At 50.6% G+C, this 19,740-nt stretch overlaps 1 protein-coding gene across 2 annotated transcripts; it reads left to right on the top strand.

Annotated features, from left to right (window-relative positions):
• Positions 1 to 202: 202 nt before the first annotated feature.
• CHRNA2 (cholinergic receptor nicotinic alpha 2 subunit) lies at positions 203 to 19,112 on the top strand. 2 transcript variants are annotated; one of them, XM_033229315.1, is made up of 7 exons: positions 203 to 589; positions 8,927 to 9,114; positions 10,123 to 10,343; positions 10,781 to 10,825; positions 12,955 to 13,064; positions 16,742 to 17,623; positions 18,987 to 19,112. In XM_033229315.1, the coding sequence occupies exons 6-7, from the start codon at positions 16,754 to 16,756 to the stop codon at positions 19,110 to 19,112; spliced, it is 996 nt and encodes a 331-aa protein (XP_033085206.1). In that variant the 5' UTR covers positions 203 to 589; positions 8,927 to 9,114; positions 10,123 to 10,343; positions 10,781 to 10,825; positions 12,955 to 13,064; positions 16,742 to 16,753. The 2 variants fall into 2 exon arrangements, with proteins under 2 accessions (XP_033085206.1, XP_033085209.1); XM_033229318.1 differs by lacking the exon at positions 203 to 589 and having other exon boundaries at positions 8,933 to 9,114; positions 16,609 to 17,623.
• Positions 19,113 to 19,740: the final 628 nt, after the last annotated feature.

Here is a 19,740-nt window from a genome sequence, read left to right as displayed (position 1 = left end):
GGAAGGGAGCATCGTGGTGACTGGACAGAGGGAGGGCAAAGCTGCCACTGTCCCCACCGGACACAGGCTGGAGAGTCACAGGCTCCTCCTCCTTCCCCTCAAGAGAGGCTGTGTGTGTGTGTGTGTGTGTGTGTGCGTGTGTGTGAGAGAGAGAGAGAGAGAGAGAGAGACAGCGGTGTGAGCCTGTGTGCTTATGTGCTGAGTGCTGAGCGCTCATCCCCTCCTGGGGCCAGGCTTGGGTTTCACCTGCAGAATCGCTTGCGCTGGGCTGCCTGGGCTGTCCTCAGTGGCGCCTGCATGAAGCCGCTCTGGCTACCAGAGCTGGACAGCCCCAGGAAAACCCATCTCTCTGCAGAGCTTGCCCAGCCGTCCCTGGGAAGCCAACTGCCTCTCACGTAAATCCTCCGCTCGACGGGGTGTCTCTAAACCCTCACTCTTCAGCCTCTGTTTGACCATGAAATGAAGTGACTGAGCTCTATTCTGTACCTGCCACTCTATTTCTGGGGTGACTTTGTCAGCTGCCCAGAATGTCCAAGCCAGGCTGGTTCTCTGCATCCTTTGAATGACCTGTCTTCTTCTGTAACCACAGGTAAGAAAGGTGCCCAAGGCTTATGTTGGGGGTGGCATGCATGTGGAGAGATTGTGGATGTGGGGTCAAAAAATACTAGCAGTTTCTGGGTACTCAGGAGGGGGTTATGTCTAAATGCTGGATGTCACCTGCTCCTAGAAATATTTTAGTCTCTTGGTTGTCCCTGCTGGGGCTGTCCACAGCCAGGTGACGATGAACACCTCCTGGCTAGGATGGCTAGCCCAGTCTCAGGAATAGTGGCTTTATTATACTGTATCTGCTCCTATGTCTTTATTACTGCTCTCTGTTCTTTTGTTCATTTATTTATTCATTCAGTTAATCGTCTATGTGCTTTAAAAGGGCTAAAAGACACCAATGCTATTTACTCACTTAGAAGGCAAATACCTTCCAAGGTTCTTCAAATTCTTTACAGCTGGGCTTGTTCCAAGGCTGGCGTTTGTGAAGTGGATTCCTCCATCAGCTGGTGTGGTAGTTCAGATGACCTTCCAGATCCCACCCAACCTTGAGATGTTAAACTTCTGTGATTGAGCAAAGCAGATATAAAAGCTAGAAATATACCCTCTAGCCCCTAAGCACCTCTAGTGAATTTATCTGGAAGAAGAAACAGTACCAGTTTCTCTAATGGAGGGGCTTCTTTGGAAGTGTAGTGTTGCCAGTTGTGAAAAAGCTGAGACCCGTATGCTTGGGGAGGTTCTGGACGGCAGAAAGGAACCAGATGGGATGGAAGCAGCCTTTCAGGAGAAGGAAGTATTAGTAAAAAGAGGAGAATGTTGGCTGGTGGGTGGGAAGTTGAAAACAGCAGTAGTAGAACCATGGGCAGGGAAGTGAGCTCGAATCACCTTGACTTCTACAGAACCAGGATTCAAGCAGGCTAGAGATGCTGCAGTGAGTGTGGGGGTGGGGTGGGGGTGGCTGGCACTGGTGTACGTGAGCAGCGACACAAGCCCAATGGGGACACTGATGTCCGAGCACTTTACATATGCGATCTCTTTTACATAGGCTTCTCTGTGCACCCCATTCACCTAGACCCACTTTACAACTAGGGACCTCATTCCACTCTGTCCTCTTCCCCAAATCTGCCAATCCAGCCACTTAGAGGGTCTTTTTCTTTTGACATCTTCCTAACCAGAGGTGGAAGTTCCCTCTAATTACTGTCAATCATCTGGAACCATTCCTCCTTTGGTTTCCAGTGATAAATTAAATGAATTGATATAGTGGGCTCATCACAAGGGGTGCAGATTTGAGGCATCTTGCTGGGAACACATCCTCTAGTGGGCTCATCACAGGGGGTGCAGATTTGAGGCATCTTGCTGGGAATACATCCTCTAGTGGGCTCATCACAGGGGGTGCAGATTTGAGGCATCTTGCTGGGAATACATCCTCTAGAGTCACCGCATCTTATTTGCACATTCTTCTGGGGGGTCCAGGGTGGCTCTCCTTGGATCTCTACATGATGCAATTTTAGTATGCCTGGATTCCTATTCTCATTAATGGAGAAAAAAAAATCTCCTTTTTAAAAAATGCACTTGGTTAAAAGGTGAAACACATGATAGCTTTGGAATTTGCAACTATGATATTGGTTGGCTGGATAAGAAAGTGCATCTGCACTAGAGGAACCTCCTAGAATCTGGGATCCAGGTGGACCTAGCTTTGGGGTGAGGTGCCTGTTCCCCCTCCTCACTTGTCCTCAACAGACCTCAGTCCTGATGGTGGCTTAGCAATGACAGACACGGTGCAAGGGTCTACAGAACACAGGTGAGTACTGGCTGAGTTGCTTACATGAAATCCCCCCTAGTTAACACCACTTTATAATTTATCACATTCTAGTTTCAAAGCTAAAGATCTTAGCTTGAATCTCAGCTTCATCACTTTTTATCTACATGGCTTTGGTCAACTTCTCTGAATATCAGTTTTTTCTTTTTTTACTTACATGAAAGGGATAATAATATCTCTTCCCCACACCTCCTAGGGGTCATGTGAGGCCCAAATAGGTCAAAGCTGCAAAAGTACTTTGTAAATCTGAAAAAAACATAAATGCATGGTGTTCTTAGGAAGACCTTTTAGGAATTAACATCAGGGGGGATTCTGAAATCCTCATTCCCTGCACCAAATCAGCCCTGTGTTCTAATATCTAGCCAAAACTTCATGCCTGTATGAAAGTAGACATAAGCACTGGAATTTCACAACTCTTCTTTATTTTAACTAGCAAATGAAACTTCTGGACGGCACTGAGCCACATGTAAATGGGGGAGGGCATGAGATCTTTGACGATCTTAAATCCTCCAGGGTAGAAAGGATGAAAGAGACAAGAGACAAGGAACCAGAAAGGCAGCTTTGTGATTATCAGGTGTTTGAATGATTGTGGAGAGCAGAGAAAAAAAACCTCACCTCCTCTGCAGTTTCCCCTGGGTATTAACGAAATTTAATCTCTGATGACAACACTAGGGTCTCTAAACTCAAGTCAACCCAAGTCAAGCATCTCTCAGACACTTATGCAGATTCAGACTCGGGGAAGAGCTTCCCAATGTGGAGAGTTGTAAAAAGCCTGGAAAGGATGCCTTGGGGAACTTGGGGCCTCCCTGGATGGCTTTGGAAGCAATGGGGCTAAATGAATAAAATCATGCCCCACATTAGGGGTGGATGAGTGGATGAGACTCTAGCATTGTCCTTCCTTTTGGTTCTTTATTCAAGTTCACTCAGTTCCCTGTCCCTGGTGCCTGGCACACTGTTGGCCCTGATGAAGAATGAGGCAATACATTCTCTTATAGTCCAAGCATGAAACAACAACAACAACACAAAATGAATGAGGTAGTGGAAAGATAAACAAAGAAAAGAGTCAACAATCACACTGTGAGTGCAAATGTTTGACGCCGTGCTGCTCCTCAAATTAAGTGACAAGCCTTGGTCTCCTTCTTTAGGCTCTCGGAGCCCTCCTCCTGCCCTGGGTACCTTTTGCAGGTGACTCTGAATACGTGGAACCCACAAAGTGGACTGGGGCTTTGCTTGGGGCTGGAGGGAAGAGGTGAATAAGATACAGTGGTCACCCTTAAGGAGCGACCTCACGACAGGAAGTTCCACTTTTCTCTGAAAGCCCCCATTTGACCTTTCAGATCAATGTGGCGATCCCACTTCCTGGGCCTCAGCCCTAAGGTGATTCCAGATGAACACAGCTGACTTTAAAAAAAAATTATTATTGTGGTAAAATATACATAACATAATTTACCAGTGTAACCATTATTAAGTGTATATAGTTCATCGTGTTAAGAACATTCACATTGTTGTGCAGACATCACCACTGTCCATCTGCGGATTTTTTTCATCATCCCAAACTGAAACTCTGCACCCATTGAACAACAGCTCCTCACTCCCCTCCCCCTAGCTCCTGACACCTCCCCCATGCTACTTTCTGTCTTTATGAATTTGACTATTCTAGGAACCTCCTATAAATGGAATCACAATGTCTTTGTCTTTTTGTAACTGGCTTATTTTACTTAGCATAATGTCCTCAAGGTTCATCCATGTTGTAGCATGGATCAGAATTTCTGTCCTTTTTGAGGATAAATAATATTCCATTGTATGGATAGACCACATTTGTTGAACCATTCATCTGTCACTGGATACTGGAGTTGCTTCCACTTTTTACACGGCTGATTGATGAACTGCACTGCATTCCGACGGAAGAGTGGAGTCAAATCTACACAGTTTGGGTGAGCTCCTGCTGCTGTGAGATGAGGGGAGGGTGCGTAAAACACACCACAGGTATTGCTGCCCACTTGAAAATTATTCTGATATTAAGTAACCGATACATGCTGATAGTGGGAAATTTGGAAAATGCAGAAAACTGTCAAAAAGAATAAGATTCGCCTCTAATTCCTGTGCCCAGAGATAACACAAGTGATCTATTTGTATGTAGAAGAGAGATTAAAAGAGAAAAGAGCAAGATGGTAATGCTAGCCCTCTCTGGAAATCAGGTAGCTGTGCTGTTTCCTTTGCAGTGGTCTGCTTGGGGGAAGACCCCTGGGGACAAGCCCCTGCACCTTCGAGGGCCAGAGATCCCAGACCCTGCCACTGTAGTTCACCCGAGCCACAGAAGCTGCTGATGCCCAGGCTGGGGTGGGTGCTGTACAAACATTCTGCATAATTTGCAGGGCGATGTGAGTTTACACATTATATAAAGCTGCACTCCTGAATGAGAGCTCTTGTGGGGCTGTGTATATCAGGCCTATCTGTGGAGAAGCGTCCCACTGCCAGGACTCCCTGCTTCTCCCCCATGGAGGCACCGTTCTGGGAGAGCTTTGGGATGCTCTCTTGGGCAGCTTATTCCATATACTGGGAACTGCCAGCCTTTTCCACCTGCCAGCTGGGGATTTTCAGAGCCAGGAATGAACCAGGAACCTCTAAGACTGGGACAAAGTGAGGAATCCCAGGGCAGGATGGGGTGTAGGGTGGCACAGAGGATAAGGGCAGCTGGTGGACAGGGGCAATGTTCTCCCCAGGGAACAGAAGAAAAATGTAATCCTCTATTTCCAACAAGAGGATTGAATTAAAACCTTCTGGGGAAATTGATGCAGGAGGGCCCTTTTCCCCCAAAACACTCTGGTGTCTGTGCCAGTATATGCCAGCAATTGCAACACGTCAGTATATGCCAGCAATTGCAACACGTCAAATCCTTCCCACATTCCTCTACTCCGACTTGACACAAATTGTCATTGTGCGATGCCATTGGGTCATGGGCCCTGACAACCACAAGAGCAACCTGTTCCCTGATCAGCCCTCTGCAGTTCCCCAGGGACTTTCATGGACACAAATGACCCTGTTTGCTCCCGTCACTCCTCCCACAGGGCAGAAAGTATTCGATCTTTCTCTTAAGGCAAAATCCCAGGGGGATTGAGTGACCTTTCACAGATCACCACCAGCCAGTGGTGGGGCCAGGACTCGAAGCCACATTTGCCAGCACCAGCCCTGCTCTCATCTCCTGCCAGGAGGGAAGGATGGGTTGGTGCAACAGGCCCTGGGAGAGATGGAGGATTAGTGACGCCAGAAACACTGTTGAGAGGCTGGGTCAGGGTGGGCGGGAGGATGAGAATGACCAGATAAAAGTGGTTTCACAATTCCATGAATAATAATTCTGATTCTCTCATACCTGGTGGTTTACTTTGATTTTTACTTTCTTTTTGAGGTGGGATCTTGCTCTGTTGCCCAGGTTGGGGTGTAGCGGCATGATCATAGCTCGTTGCAGCCTTGACTTTCCCAAGCTCACGCAACCCTCCGTTCTTAGCCTCCCCAGTAGCTGAGATCACAGACACACGCCACTATGCCCAGCTAATTTTTAAATTTTTTTGTAGAGACAGGGGGTCTCACTATGTTGCCCAGGCTGGTTTTGAACTGCTGAGCTCAAACACTCCTTCTGTCTTGCTCCAAAAGAGCTGGAATTACAGGTATGAGCTACTGTGCCCAGCCCTTGGTTTATATATATATATATATATTTTTTTTTTTTTTTTTTTGAGACGGAGTCTCGCTCTGTCGCCCAGGCTGGAGTGCAGTAGCGCGATCTCGGCTCACTGCAAGCTCCACCTCCCGGGTTCATGCCATTCTCCTGCCTCAGCCTCCCGAGTAGCTGGGACTACAGGCGCCCGCCACCACGCCCGGCTAATTTTTTTTGTATTTTTAGTAGAGACGGGGTTTCACCGTGTTAGCCAGGATGGTCTCGATCTCCTGACCTTGTGATCCGCCCACCTTGGCCTCCCAAAGTGCTGGGATTACAGGCGTGAGCCACCGCGCCCGGCCGGTTTATATTTTTAAAGCCACTTTTACCCTTATTCTTTTTTTTAGAGTTGTGGCTCAATACACATAACATAAAATTGATCATAACTGGCATTTAGTACAGTTGGAACAGTGTGCAGCCTTCAGCACTATCTAGTTCCAGAACATTCTCACCCTCTCAAAGGAAATGCTGCACTCACTAGTTGTACCGAGAGCCATTGTTATCTCCCTGGACCACACACACGATGTGTCCCTGAACACGAGGCCTCACTCTTCTCCCCATAAGGGGGGCTGTTTCAAAAAATGCTAATTTCAATGTGTAAGCTTGTAAGGCAATAATGTTATTTTAGTGATATATATATATATATATGATTTAAATCACATACTATATAAAATAATATTTTAAAATACTGCTTTTCCCGACTTTCCCAATTATGAAACATTCATTTCATATGAAACATTATGTTTACCCCCATCTTTGACATCCGTGTCCTTCTGATCACTAGAACCCTTTGTGTATTGATTCTTCATGTTTGGCAAATATCATTGTCATCACAGTCAAGAGAGGTAGCTGCTGCTGCTCTCTTTTTTTTTTTTTTTTGAGATGGAGTGTCGCTCTGTCACCCAGGCTGCCAGGCTGGAGTGCAGTGGCATGGTCTCGGTTCACAGCAAGCTCCGCCTCCCGGGTTCATGCCATTCTCCTGCCTCAGCCTCCCAAGTAAGTAGCTGGGACTACAGGTGCCCGCCATTACACCCGGCTATTTGTTTGTATTTTTAGTAGAGATGCGGTTTCGCCATGTTAGCCAGGATGGTCTCGATCTCCTGACCTCGTGATTCACCTGCCTCGGCCTCCCAAAGAGCTGGGATTACAGGCGTGAGCCACCGCGCCCGGCCTAGCTGCTGCTTCTTAATCCACGAGGTGGTTTGTTTATTTTTTAATAACAGGGTTTTTTTTTTGAGATATAATTCAAATACCATAAAATTCGCCCATTTAAAGTGTGCAATTTGGTGAATTTCAGTATATTCCCACATCTGTGCAACACCACAGCATCTAGTTCCAGAGCTCTCTTATCCCCTCTAAGGGAAACTCAGTGATCATTAAGCAGTCACTTCCCATCCCTCCCTCCCGCCGCCCCGCAACCACTAATCTACGTCTGTCTCTATAGATTTGCCTGTTCTGCATATTCCATATCAATGGGATCATACAATGTGTAGGAAAAACCACAAACTGTTTTTCTCTGCTCTCACTCCACAACAATCAACACGGAAGACTTCTGTGACCCCCAAAGATGTGGGGATTTCTCCCCACCTGCAAGCAAGCAGTCAGTTCTGCAGCAGAGATCAGCTGGGTGCCTTCTAATTCAATTCAGACACCATCCACCTGGAGACAGTTCAGAACCCACACATCGAGGGCTCAGTCCCCAACACTGCCCCGCAATGTCAATGCCGATCACAAGTCCTAGGTTGTTTTACCTGTGCTTCTAACCCACTGGCTATAAATTGGGGTTCCCATGATCCCCTCCCTGGGTTCGACTAACTTGCTAGAATGGCTCACAGAACTCAGGGAAACACTGGTTTACTAGCTTATAAGAGATAGTGTAAGATACAGGTGACAAGATGCATATGACAAGGTTTGGGAAGGGGCACGGAGCTTCCATGCCCTCCCTGGGCTCATCACCCCTCAGGAACCTCCAATGTTCTGCTATTTAGAAACTCTTCAAAACCTGTCCTTTCGGGTTTTTATGGAGGCTTCATCAGGCAGCATGATTGATTAATCCAGTGGCCACTGGCGATCAACTTAACCTTTAGCTCCTCTCCTGTCCCTGGAGGTTTGAGGGGCGGGGCTGAAAGTCCTAATCCTATAAAGCCTGCCTTTGTCTTCCTGTGACCAGCCCCATCTTGCAGCTACCTAGGGGTGCCAGCCACCAGTCATGCAAAAAGACATCATTTTGCAGATTCCAAGTATCTTAAGAGTTGTATTCCAGGAAATAGGATTGAAGACCAAATACATATTTTACATATCACCTTCAGTACGTGGCTTTTTGCCACTGGCTTCTGGTACTTTGCAGAATGCTTTCTAGGTTCCTCCATGCTGTAACAAGTGTCAGCACCTCAGTCCTTTTTATGGTAGAATCATGTTCTGTTGTAAGGATTTACTGCCTTTTGTCCATCCATTCATCAGCTGATGGACATTTGTTTGGACAAAAGGCTGTTTCCACCCTTTGGATCTTGTGAATAGTACCCTGATTCTTTTATTGATCACTCTTTGCAGTATGATTATCCCCATTTTACAGGTGCCCACTGAGGCAAAGCAATGGGGACCTCGGTTCCATCCTGTGCCCTCCTTTGTCCAGCAGGTCAGGGCTGGTCTTAGGGCAGAGTCGCTGGCTGACTGGAGAAAGAGGAAGAGGCTGATTCCTCAATAAGCCAGGGAGAGCCCAGGAGCACTTAACTGCTGAGAGGCCTGCTGAGGGCCTTTTGCTCACATTTCATGCCTGTGTAGAACGTGAGAAACAGAAATATGCCTGTGTCAAGGATACATGACCCTAAGAGCCCTTTCTTGGGCTTGCTCAGGTTTGGTGGTGAGACGAAGCCTCGCAGAATCCAGCAGCAGCTCTGCTGGGGACATGGTCCAAGGTGCAACCCAGAGTAAAGCCCTGACCTGACCTCCTGATGCTCAGGGGAAGCCATGGGCCCCTCCTGTCCTGCGTTCCTGTCCTTCACAAAGCTCAGTCTGTGGTGGCTCCTTCTGACCCCAGCAGGTGAGTGCTTGTCACGTGTCATTGTAAGACTTCATCTCACGCTTGTCGGCTCACAGACAGTAGGAAGGAGTCTGCAGGTGGACTCATTGCAATCGTCAAAGCTGCAGAGTACTTTAGAGGCCCTCAGCCGGGTGGCTGGTTCCACTGGGAGAGGTGGGGGGTGGTCACAGCTCTAACGTTAGCATCTGTGTCACCTTAAATGTTCCCAAGCTTCAATGTCCTCAGCTGCAAAATGCAAATAGTATTGTGTACCTCCCAGGCCTATTGTGAGGATTAAACGAAAGTTTGTGACCAGAATCCAGGATACAGGAGGCACTCGGAATGCAGCACTTTCTGTCCCAGATGGTGCCGACACGTTTTTCTGGGATTTGGAGCTGTAGTTCTCGACTTGCTCGGACAGCAGAGCCCTGAAGGGGTGAAACTGTTTGCTGAACACAGTGAAAACTGACATGAACAATGTCATAGAAACATTTTGAAAAGCTTTGTTTATCTGATAGGAAGTGGCAAATGCCCATGGTTTAAGAAAAAATTGGGGAGGATCCCAAAGCGGTCTATTTCCCTGTTAGCATTAATGGTTCATCCAACAAGTGGGTGGGAACGGGAGACGGCTTACCCTGGCCAGGCTCACTGCAATGCCGGAGCCCTTCTCCCTGGAGCCCCCGACTTAGACCAGGTATCTCTTCCACTTCCCTGTCCCCGCAGGGGCTCCTCCATATGGGGCTGAATCTCTTCTGTAGATTCAAGTTTCTCTACTTCCCTGCCTCCGCCCCTTCCCCTCGACCCCTGCAGCACTAGTTCCCACTCCTTTCTTCTCTAACATCACAAAGCAGCTGACCTTTCCTGAGCTCCGACGACCCCACAGCCTACTTATGCTGTGCTCAGCTTAGATAGACATTATCATCTGCCATCTTCAACAGTGTTTTGAGATAGGTTCTGGATAAGCATCTCCATTTTACAGATGAGCAAACTGAGGCTCAGTGAGGCTGAGTGGCTCTGATTTGATAGCAGGTGGAGAGGAAGCCAAGCGCCCACCTCCCAGGGCTCCTGGAGACCCCCTCTCCTCTTCCAGTCCCACCGCGTTGCCGCAGGGAGGATCCTATACCCAGGCTGAGGACCGGCTCTTCAAATATCTCTTCCGGGGCTACAATCGCTGGGCACGCCCGGTGCCCAACACTTCAGACGTGGTGATTGTGCGCTTCGGACTGTCCATCGCTCAGCTCATCGACGTGGTGCGCCTGTCCTCCTACCCCTGGCCCCCGGAAAGGAGATCACAGACCACCCACTGCTTCCCGCCCCCCACCACCGCTTCCCGCCCCCCTCTACTGCTTCCCATCCCCCCTACCGCTTCCCCCCAGCCCCCCTTCCTCTACCCCAGACCAGCCCTCAGGCACAGCAGTGACCTGGGGTGGGGGCGGGGATGGCTCTTCCCGGGGCTGCTACACCCTCCCCTCTCCCAGCTCTGAGCTCCCTCCTAGGAGGGCATTGATTGGCAGCAGTGCCTGGGTGATCCTGGAGAATCTGAGTAAGGGTGGGGCTTCAGAGCAGGTGGTGGGCGGGATGGGCTTGGGGTGTCCTATCAGAGGGTCTGAAACAGCCCATCCCACTCCACCCTGTCTTCTGGGGCTGGGCCCACCCCTCTAACTGCTCCTGTCTTTCTCTGGGCCAGGATGAGAAGAACCAAATGATGACCACCAACGTCTGGCTAAAACAGGTGAGGGCCCCTCCTCCAGTCCAGGCAGGAGCCTACCAGGAATCCATGGACCCCAGACCCCCCCAGGACTTCTTCGCTAGTGAAAGACCAAGGAACAGCAAGACCCTGAACTTAGTTTACCAAACAGATGCCACATGGGATGTTCCCAAAGCTGACTTTTTCCACAGGGCCTGTGTTCTTGGTGGCTAGACGTGATTCTAGTGCCTGAGAAGGTCGCCTCAGGCACTAGAAAGCCAAGTGGTGCTTCCCCGGGAGCAGGCATCCATTCATTCTCTGCTACTTCGGAATCCTCCCCAAAGCCCCACCAGGGGTTCATTCTGCCCATTTTACAGCTCAGGAGAGCAGGAAGCAGAGAGCAGCTGGGCTGGAAAAGGGGGCCCAGCTGTGCCTGATTCCGAGCCTCTGATAGGACACCCCAAGCCCATCCCGCCCACCACCCGCTCTGAAGCCCCACCCTTACTCAGATTCTCCAGGATCACCCAGGCACTGCTGCCAATCAATGCCCTCCTAGGAGGGAGCTCAGAGCTGGGAGAGGGGAGGGTGTAGCAGCCCCGGGAAGAGGCGTCCCCGCCCCCACCCCAGCCTCCTATGAGAGAACGCTGAGTGCTTAATATCTATCCTGCCACCCAAATACCCCCAAACTTACAGGCTCACAGCAGCTCCTAGCTCACTGTATCTTATGGCTTTATGGCCAGGAGTTTGGGTGGTTTCTTCTGCTTCGCATGGTGACCACTAGGGTTACTTGGTGGTATTTGAGTGAGGGTTCATCTGGTCTGGAGGGTCTAAGACAGCTTAATTCACACATATGTCCCTTAGCAGGGATGTCCGGAAGGCTCTGGAAGGTGCTGGAAGGCTGGACTCAGATGGGCCCCTCGTCCCCTTCGGGCACTCTCAGGGTCTCTCCAGCAGGGGAGTCAGACTTCTTGCCTAGTGGTTCAGGGATTCCAGAGTGAGGGTCCCAAGAGACAGGGAGTAAAAGAAACTAGGCCAGCATTGATCTTGTTGTATACTACTGGTCAAGACAGTCATAGAACCCAGTTAGACTTAGGAAAGGACGCACAGATCCCGCTTAGGTCGGAGTCTTCCCTCCCTCTGATGCCATAATCCGGGAGCTGTTAGGGGTCACTTGGCTCATCTTTACGGATGTGACAGCTGAGGGCCAGAGGGAAGCAGGAACTTGGAAGCTACCCAGTCATGTGGTGTGTGTGTGTGTGCAGGGAGGCAGGACTAGAACTTGGGTTGACACAATTGTCTCCATGGGCTGGTCACCTGGGCTTCAGGGTTGAGGTGGCAGGGCAAGGAAGGAGTACTGGAGTATGAGTCAGGCCAGTCAGCAATGCCTCTGATTAGCTTGTGATACTGGGCAAGCTACGTAACCTCTCAGAGCCTCAGTTTCCTCATCTGCAAAATGAGGATAACACAGTCTACTATCACATGCCTGGGAGGATTAATGTACCCCAATTTGGTGTGGGTGCCTCAAAATGTTGGTTGGACCTGAAAACTTGACAGATGGACTACAGAGAGAATACGAACCTGATGGAGGCAGGGGGACTGACTTGGACCTGCCTTGGTGGAGGCCTTGGTGGAGGCAGGGCTCCCATCCCATCTCTGGTGGAACTCCTGTGGGGCACTTGGGAGTGCAGTTTGAAGGTCCCAGGGTAACTCCCCTGCCTCACTATATGACAGGTTGATTTTCCTGTCTCTACTTTCACCTGCTCTGCATTCCCTGCTTAGCTGTCCCATGGAGGCTTTTCCTAGATGGAGAGTATAAAACAAACCATAAACTGTGATGCACTAAAAATGAGAGACTACACTAGAGATGAGTGAGATGGCCCACCAAGGTCATCCAGCCAGGGATTGGCAGAACGAGGACTAGAGGCAGGACAAAGGTGAACTTCATGTGCCCAGGACCTTGACTACTAAAGTCCAGGTAAAGCCAGAAGGTTGGTTACTTGCTCAGAGCCCGTTCCCAGCACTGCAGCTCCCTCCACTATTCTGGGCTGGGTGGGGAGCCCTGGCTGCTCCAAGGAGGCTGCTTGGCCCAATTCTGGGTATCCCTGGGGTGTGCTAACTTTGCCCTAGGCTGCTCCCTGGAAGCGAGGTTGACACAACTTCCTCCCCACACACAGGAGTGGAGCGACTACAAACTGCGCTGGAATCCTGCCGATTTTGGCAATATCACATCTCTCCGGGTCCCTTCTGAGATGATCTGGATCCCCGACATTGTCCTCTACAACAAGTAGGAAGCCATTGGGGTCCTGGGGGGATGAGGGGAGGCCAACTGGCAGGGGCTGGGTCCATGGCCTTGGGAGGGACACCCCTGGTGTCAGCTTCCTCGCCTCCTTCTCGACTGCTTTGCTGAGCATGTCTCCCCCACCTCTCTCTTCATTCCTTCATTTCTTTCCTTTTGTTCTCACTCTACACCAAAATGGATGGCAGCTGAGCACCTGTTAGGTATCGGTGCCTGGCACTGTGCTAGAGGAACAGAGATTTGTCAATACTGAGTATTCTTTGAAAAATGTGGTACAGGCTCTAAAAACAATACCTTGGGGTTGAAGTTGTGAGGGGTGGCAGTGTTGGTCAGACAGGCAGGCAGCATCGGCCAGCACCTTCAAAGGCCATGTACTTCCTTGGTGTGCAGTTTCCTTTTTCCCAATCACGTTATTTTGTAGTTGTCTTCAAGATTAAAAAGGAGTAATCTTTGACTGCAATGTCAAGAAGTTAATAGAAGGCAGAGGAGTCTAAAGAGAGCCCCAGTGGACAAAAATAAATCAACAAAAAATATTTTGATGGAATAAATAGACTTCTATAATTTCATTTCTGTATTTGGTATCAGGCAATTCTTCCCTTAGAAGTTAAGAAGTTAAAATGAAAAGACGTTTGGTGTTACGTTCATCCAAAAATGTTTTCTAAGGTGGGGCTTTAATAAGGAGCATGGCTTCTTTGAGTTATAAGTAGGTATGAAAAAGGATTCTGTGGTCAAGTAATTTTGGATAACATTGTATGTAACACCCACCCCCATCCCTGCCCAAGTCTTTTGGAAAATGGCAGAGCACAATAGCGTTTCAAAAATGTTATTAGAAGTCCTGCAGCAAAGACACCCACCTAGCCCAGCATTTCCCAATTCATTTGATCTTACTTTGGAAATGCTATTTTTAAAGAAAGAAAGAAAAGGAAAAATGACCCATTTCTGGATTGTTTGTCTTCAGATTGGTCAGATGATTTTTTTACACTGTCCAGTTCGGGTCAGAACTAAGCCCTTTCACCTAAGTCACTTTGATGAACACGTGTTCATCCTGGGTTCTTACACTGGCAGCTCTCACATCTCAGGTGCCTAGTGTTTGCAGCTGCTGCGGGACTCACGAACTCCCCACCCTGTCGTATCTCTGTGCCCTGTAGCTGGCACCTAGGATCCTCTGGTTTCTGTTTTCTTTTCTTTTCTTTTTTTTTTTTGAGACGGAGTCTCGCTCTGTCGCCCAGGCTGGAGTGCAGTGGCCGGATCTCAGCTCACTGCAAGCTCCGCCTCCCGGGTTCTCGCCATTCTCCCACCTCAGCCTCCCGAGTAGCTGGGACTACAGGCGCCCGCCACCTCGCCCGGCTAGTTTTTGTATTTTTTTTAGTAGAGACGGGGTTTCACTGTGTTTACCAGGATGGTCTCGATCTCCTGACCTCGTGATCCTCCCGTCTCGGCCTCCCAAAGTGCTGGGATTACAGGCTTGAGCCGCCGCGCCCGGCCTTCTGTTTTCTTTAGGGGTGGCAGAGGTCAGGAGCAAAGTGCTACATCAACTATGACTTTGAGTTTGAGGATTACCCAATAAGACTTCAGCCAGTGTTACTTGATTTATTACAATAATTTTTTTTGGGGGGGTGTACAAAATTCCAAGCCAAAGTCCTGTTGACATTTAGAAAAGGGTCCCCTCCACCCAGTTAGCCCACTCAAGGTTAACAGGAAGGCGTCAAAGAGTTTGCCAGGTTCGTTCCCCCAAATGAGCACATGTTGCCATCTAGTGGTCGTTGTGTGTGATAAACAAAATGCTTTAAAACAATTGTGTTTTTGTCTGGGCGCGGTGGCTTACACAGTACTAATCCCGGTACTTTGGGAGGCGGGGGCGGGCAGATTACGAGGTCAAGAGACTGAGACCATCCCGGCTAACATGGTGAAACCCTGCCTCGACTAAAAATACAAAAATTAGCCGGGCATGGTGGTGCGTGCCTGTAATCCCAGCTACTCGGGAGGCTGAGGCAGGAGAATGGCTTGAACCCGAGAGGCGGAGGGTGCCGTGAGTCGAGATCACACCCCTGCACTCTGGTCTGATGACAGAGTGAGACTCCGCCTCAAAAAAGAATTTTTTTTTTTTTTTTTAACTTTTGTCTCAATGTATTTGTTACTCCCTTACAAAGTTCCTATTTCCAGCCTGCCTATATCTCTACCATGGAACTACTCCATGGGGGAATAAAGCCCTCTGTTCCCAAGCACTCTTCTGATTTCTTGGATTTTAGAATTGACTGTGGGAATTAGAGGGGGAGGGAGGATGGTTAAAGACTAGAGCAGGAGCCCACCGAGCCACCTCCTGGTGGAATCAGGGGCTGAGGCTTCCAGGAAGTGCTGCCTGACTGGTCACCACTATTCCAGTGTCCCCAGACTCCTCATGGGTCCTTGAATGCCTAGTCCCACCATACCCCTGATTCACACTCTCTATCCCTGTGCGAGCCTCTACCGGAAAGCTCTCTGCCCATGTCTCAGCCAAATGCTACCATCAGTCAAGGCCTTTTGCAAACGGCAGGCTTCTCGATGACCCTGCTCACCTCCCAGGTTTCCCCCCAAAGGGCCCGGGGAGCACCCAGACCGCCCTCCTAGTGTCGCCAGCTGCCTCCCTGATGTTGCAGTGGTTCCTGGAGATGTCTCATCTCCTCATGGCTCCTTAAGGGCAGGGACCTTTCTCATATTCCTCTTCTGCACAGCTCTGGTACAGGCCCTCGTGGATGAGGGGCTCAAAAACGTATGTTAAATGGATACATTCAAGGGAGTATCTTCACCCACAAAGATATTAGGTCTCTTCTGAGCAAGGATGATCCCAGGTGGAAAGGGATCGCCCTCCTGAGGGGCCGACTCATCATCTGCTAGGGAAGAAAAACAGACTCATAGATATCACTCTAAAATATTAAATGTTCAGTGCACAGGAGGACAGCTTTGACCCACTGCGATATCATCTCCGCCCAGCCAATCAGCAGCAAGCACCTGGCCACACCCACCCCTTCCCCAAAACTGCCTTTGAAAAACCCCTAACCTGCGAAGTTTGGAAGAGATGTTTTGAACGCTGTCTCCATCTCCCCTGTGGCGTGGCTAGTCTTGTGTCTATTCAACTCTTTCCTTACTGCAAAAGAAAAAAATATTAAATGAATAAAAATAGGCAATCAAATGACATATACCCCATGATCACAAATATATATGGTTGTCATATATTGATAATGTATATATAATCATTTTACATTTTATATACACATATTTATCATCAACATGTTATTAGTGGTTGTTTTTAGAATTCTTGGTGCTTCCCTCTATTCCTCACAATTCCTCCTTTTGTATTTAAAAAGGTAGTCATTGACAAGACAGCACAGCGGCTATAAATGTGTGTGCCGGGGGAGACTTACACACTTGTATAAATAAACCCTGCCAGAGTGGGCGGGTCTGACTTGGGGTTCCCCTGCTGCCAGCTCTCTGAGTAGCCTGGCTCAGGCAGGTGGGTATGCAGGGGTCTCCCCAGCTCCTCTCCTCTCCCCAGTGCAGATGGGGAGTTTGCAGTGACCCACATGACCAAGGCCCACCTCTTCTCCACGGGCACTGTGCACTGGGTGCCCCCGGCCATCTACAAGAGCTCCTGCAGCATCGACGTCACCTTCTTCCCCTTCGACCAGCAGAACTGCAAGATGAAGTTCGGCTCCTGGACTTATGACAAGGCCAAGATCGACCTGGAGCAGATGGAGCAGACGGTGGACCTGAAGGACTACTGGGAGAGCGGCGAGTGGGCCATCGTCAACGCCACGGGCACCTACAACAGCAAGAAGTATGATTGCTGTGCTGAGATCTACCCTGATGTCACCTACGCCTTTGTCATCCGGCGGCTGCCGCTCTTCTACACCATCAATCTCATCATCCCCTGTCTGCTCATCTCCTGCCTCACCGTGCTGGTCTTCTACCTGCCCTCCGACTGCGGCGAGAAGATCACGCTGTGCATCTCGGTGCTGCTGTCGCTCACCGTCTTCCTGCTGCTCATCACTGAGATCATCCCATCCACCTCGCTGGTCATCCCGCTCATCGGCGAGTACCTGCTGTTCACCATGATCTTCGTCACGCTGTCCATCGTCATCACTGTCTTTGTGCTCAATGTGCACCACCGCTCCCCCAGCACCCACACCATGCCCCGCTGGGTGCGGGGGGCCCTTCTGGGCTGTGTGCCCCGGTGGCTTCTGATGAACCGGCCCCCGCCACCCTTGGAGCTCTGCCACCCCCCAGGCCTGAAGCTCAGCCCCTCTTATCACTGGCTGGAGACCAACGTGGATGCCGAGGAGAGGGAGGTGGTGGTGGAGGAGGAGGACAGATGGGTGTGTGCAGGTCATGTGGCCCCCTCTGTGGGCACCCTCTGCAGCCACGGTCACCTGCACTCCGGAGACTCAGGTCCCAAGGCTGAGGCTGTGCTGAGGGAGGGTGAGCTGCTGCTGTCACCCCGCATGCGGAAGGCACTGGAAGGCGTGCACTACATTGCCGACCACCTGCGGTCCGAGGATGCCGACTCTTCGGTGCGTTGGGGTTGGGAGAGGGGCCAGCCTAGGTGACCCCACCAACTTAGCGGGGAACCACCTTACCACAGAGTGTGAACTTGGGCAGCCCAGGCCCCTCCCATGAGGACCCACTTCCCTCAGTCATGGTCCTTAGAAGTACGGAATAAATAGCAAGAGAGCACATGTAGCTGGCCACTCTGAGGACATTTATTGTCAGGTGGCAGGTTATACACCATGGGGTCAGGCATGAGCAGCTCAGCCTAATAGGGAGCCTGAGAGCCAGAGAGGGAGGACCCCAGATGCTGAACCCCATGCCTCCCTCAGGCCACCAGCTCCCACCATTGCCTTGGAGGTGGCGGGAAGCAGGGGGAGCATTTCAGGACAGACCTAGAAAGTCAGCTGCTGCAGCGTCAGCCTTTGTCTTTTGTCTTGGATGGTCTCTTCCTCTGTTTTCCTGTTCATGGACTCTTGAGGATCTTGCAGACTTCACTCTTCAACCACAAACCCTGCAGATTCTTGGTTGTGCCAGGTGGACTCCGCTCCCCCGCCCCTGCCATGGCATTGGCCACACCCTCACCCCTACCCCAGCCCCTGTCTGCCATTGTTACGTGAGCAGGCCACTACTCTAGCATAGGCCTCCTCCTGATGGAGCCAGGCACAGGGAACAGAGTTCCTGGGGAGGAAGCAGGGTGGAGGGAGGGAGGGAGGGAGGACAGGCCGAACGAGATGAGTTTGAGTTGGGTCAGGGCCACTACTCTACCACTACTCTTATCAGCCTAGGGAAGGATGAAAGGCTGGAGGTTATTATGAGTGGCCTTGATGAATAGATAAGAAAATTAATCATGATGTCATCCAGGAGCAGTGAAGAATCCAGGCTCCATTGTCTGGGCTGTGAGCCCAAGTTCTACAAAGCCCCCACCCCACCCCCAGCTTGCCAGGGGTCCCAGCCACCTTCGCCTGTTTCCCTCTCCCCAGCTCCAGCAGGTGGGTGAGGAGGCAACCTGTGGGCAGCAAAGTCCGGTGTTGCATTGAAGTCACTGAAGACCCCCTAGAAGGGCCCATGCCCCTGGGTGGTCCTGCCGCCTCCTTGCATCCCCCTAGCCTCCTTTACATATAGTCTGGGAGCAAAACATGGACAGGTCCGGGCATGTGGAGGGGCTGGGATGGGAGGGGAATCATCAGGGGAGCTTACTGGAGCCTTGAAACAGCCCGTCCCTCCCCTCCACCCACCCCGCTCCATGCGCTGACCTTTGCTCCCCAAGGTCTCTGTGGGGCAGTTGCTGCTGCCCCCAGTGGCCGTCTGTGCAGGGGCTGTGCATGGGGGGAACCCATCCCCTTTCCTGGGCCTGGCCCCCGTCACTGTGTGCCGTCTTCCCCACAGGTGAAGGAGGACTGGAAGTACGTCGCCATGGTCATCGACAGGATCTTCCTCTGGCTGTTTATCATCGTCTGCTTCCTGGGGACCATCGGCCTGTTTCTGCCTCCATTCTTAGCTGGAATGATCTGACTGCACCTCCCTCAAGTTGGCTCCCAGGGCACCCCCGCTGGCCATCTTTTGACCATCTCTGCTGCAGCTGCCTCTAGTGTCCTCTTTGGGGTGAGCGGGTGTCTCTCTGCGGAGTCTGGACACTGACCCAGGCATTGCAGGCTTCCATCCAGCTTAACGTTATTGTACCAGGGCTGAGAGCCTGCTGGGTGCAAACTCCTGCTTTGGATACTGAGGAGCTAGGGAAGCGCTGCAGAAGGTCACAATAGTGTGGTGACCAAGTGGGGCAGAGTAAGATTCTCCTGGAGGAGCAGTGCAGACCCTAAGTGACAGAAGGGTCAACCAGGGGGACAGTGGGGCCAGGGAGACAAGGAAGGGAATGCAGACGTCAAAGGAGGGGCCATGGGGGCAAAGGGGAGGGTTCCTTGGGGGTGGAAGGGCTCTGAACAATGTTTAGACTTGGGAATGAGCCCGAAGTGCCAGGGAGAACAGCCAGGTGAGGTAGGAGGTTGGAGAGCCAGGTGGGGTCTCTCTAAGCCAGGCTGGGGATGAAGTTCGGAGTCTGTCTGAGTTGCAGGGTGCTGAGCTGTACGATCCAGCAGGGGAGTAATAAGGGCTCTTCCGGAAGGGGAGGAAGCGGGAGGCAGGG

This window comes from Trachypithecus francoisi, unplaced genomic scaffold (assembly GCF_009764315.1).
Source record: "Trachypithecus francoisi isolate TF-2019V2 unplaced genomic scaffold, Tfra_2.0 Contig01440, whole genome shotgun sequence".
Lineage (NCBI taxonomy): Eukaryota > Metazoa > Chordata > Mammalia > Primates > Cercopithecidae > Trachypithecus > Trachypithecus francoisi.
Note: the sequence above shows the minus strand (reverse complement) of the source record. Positions and strands in the feature narration are given on the sequence as shown.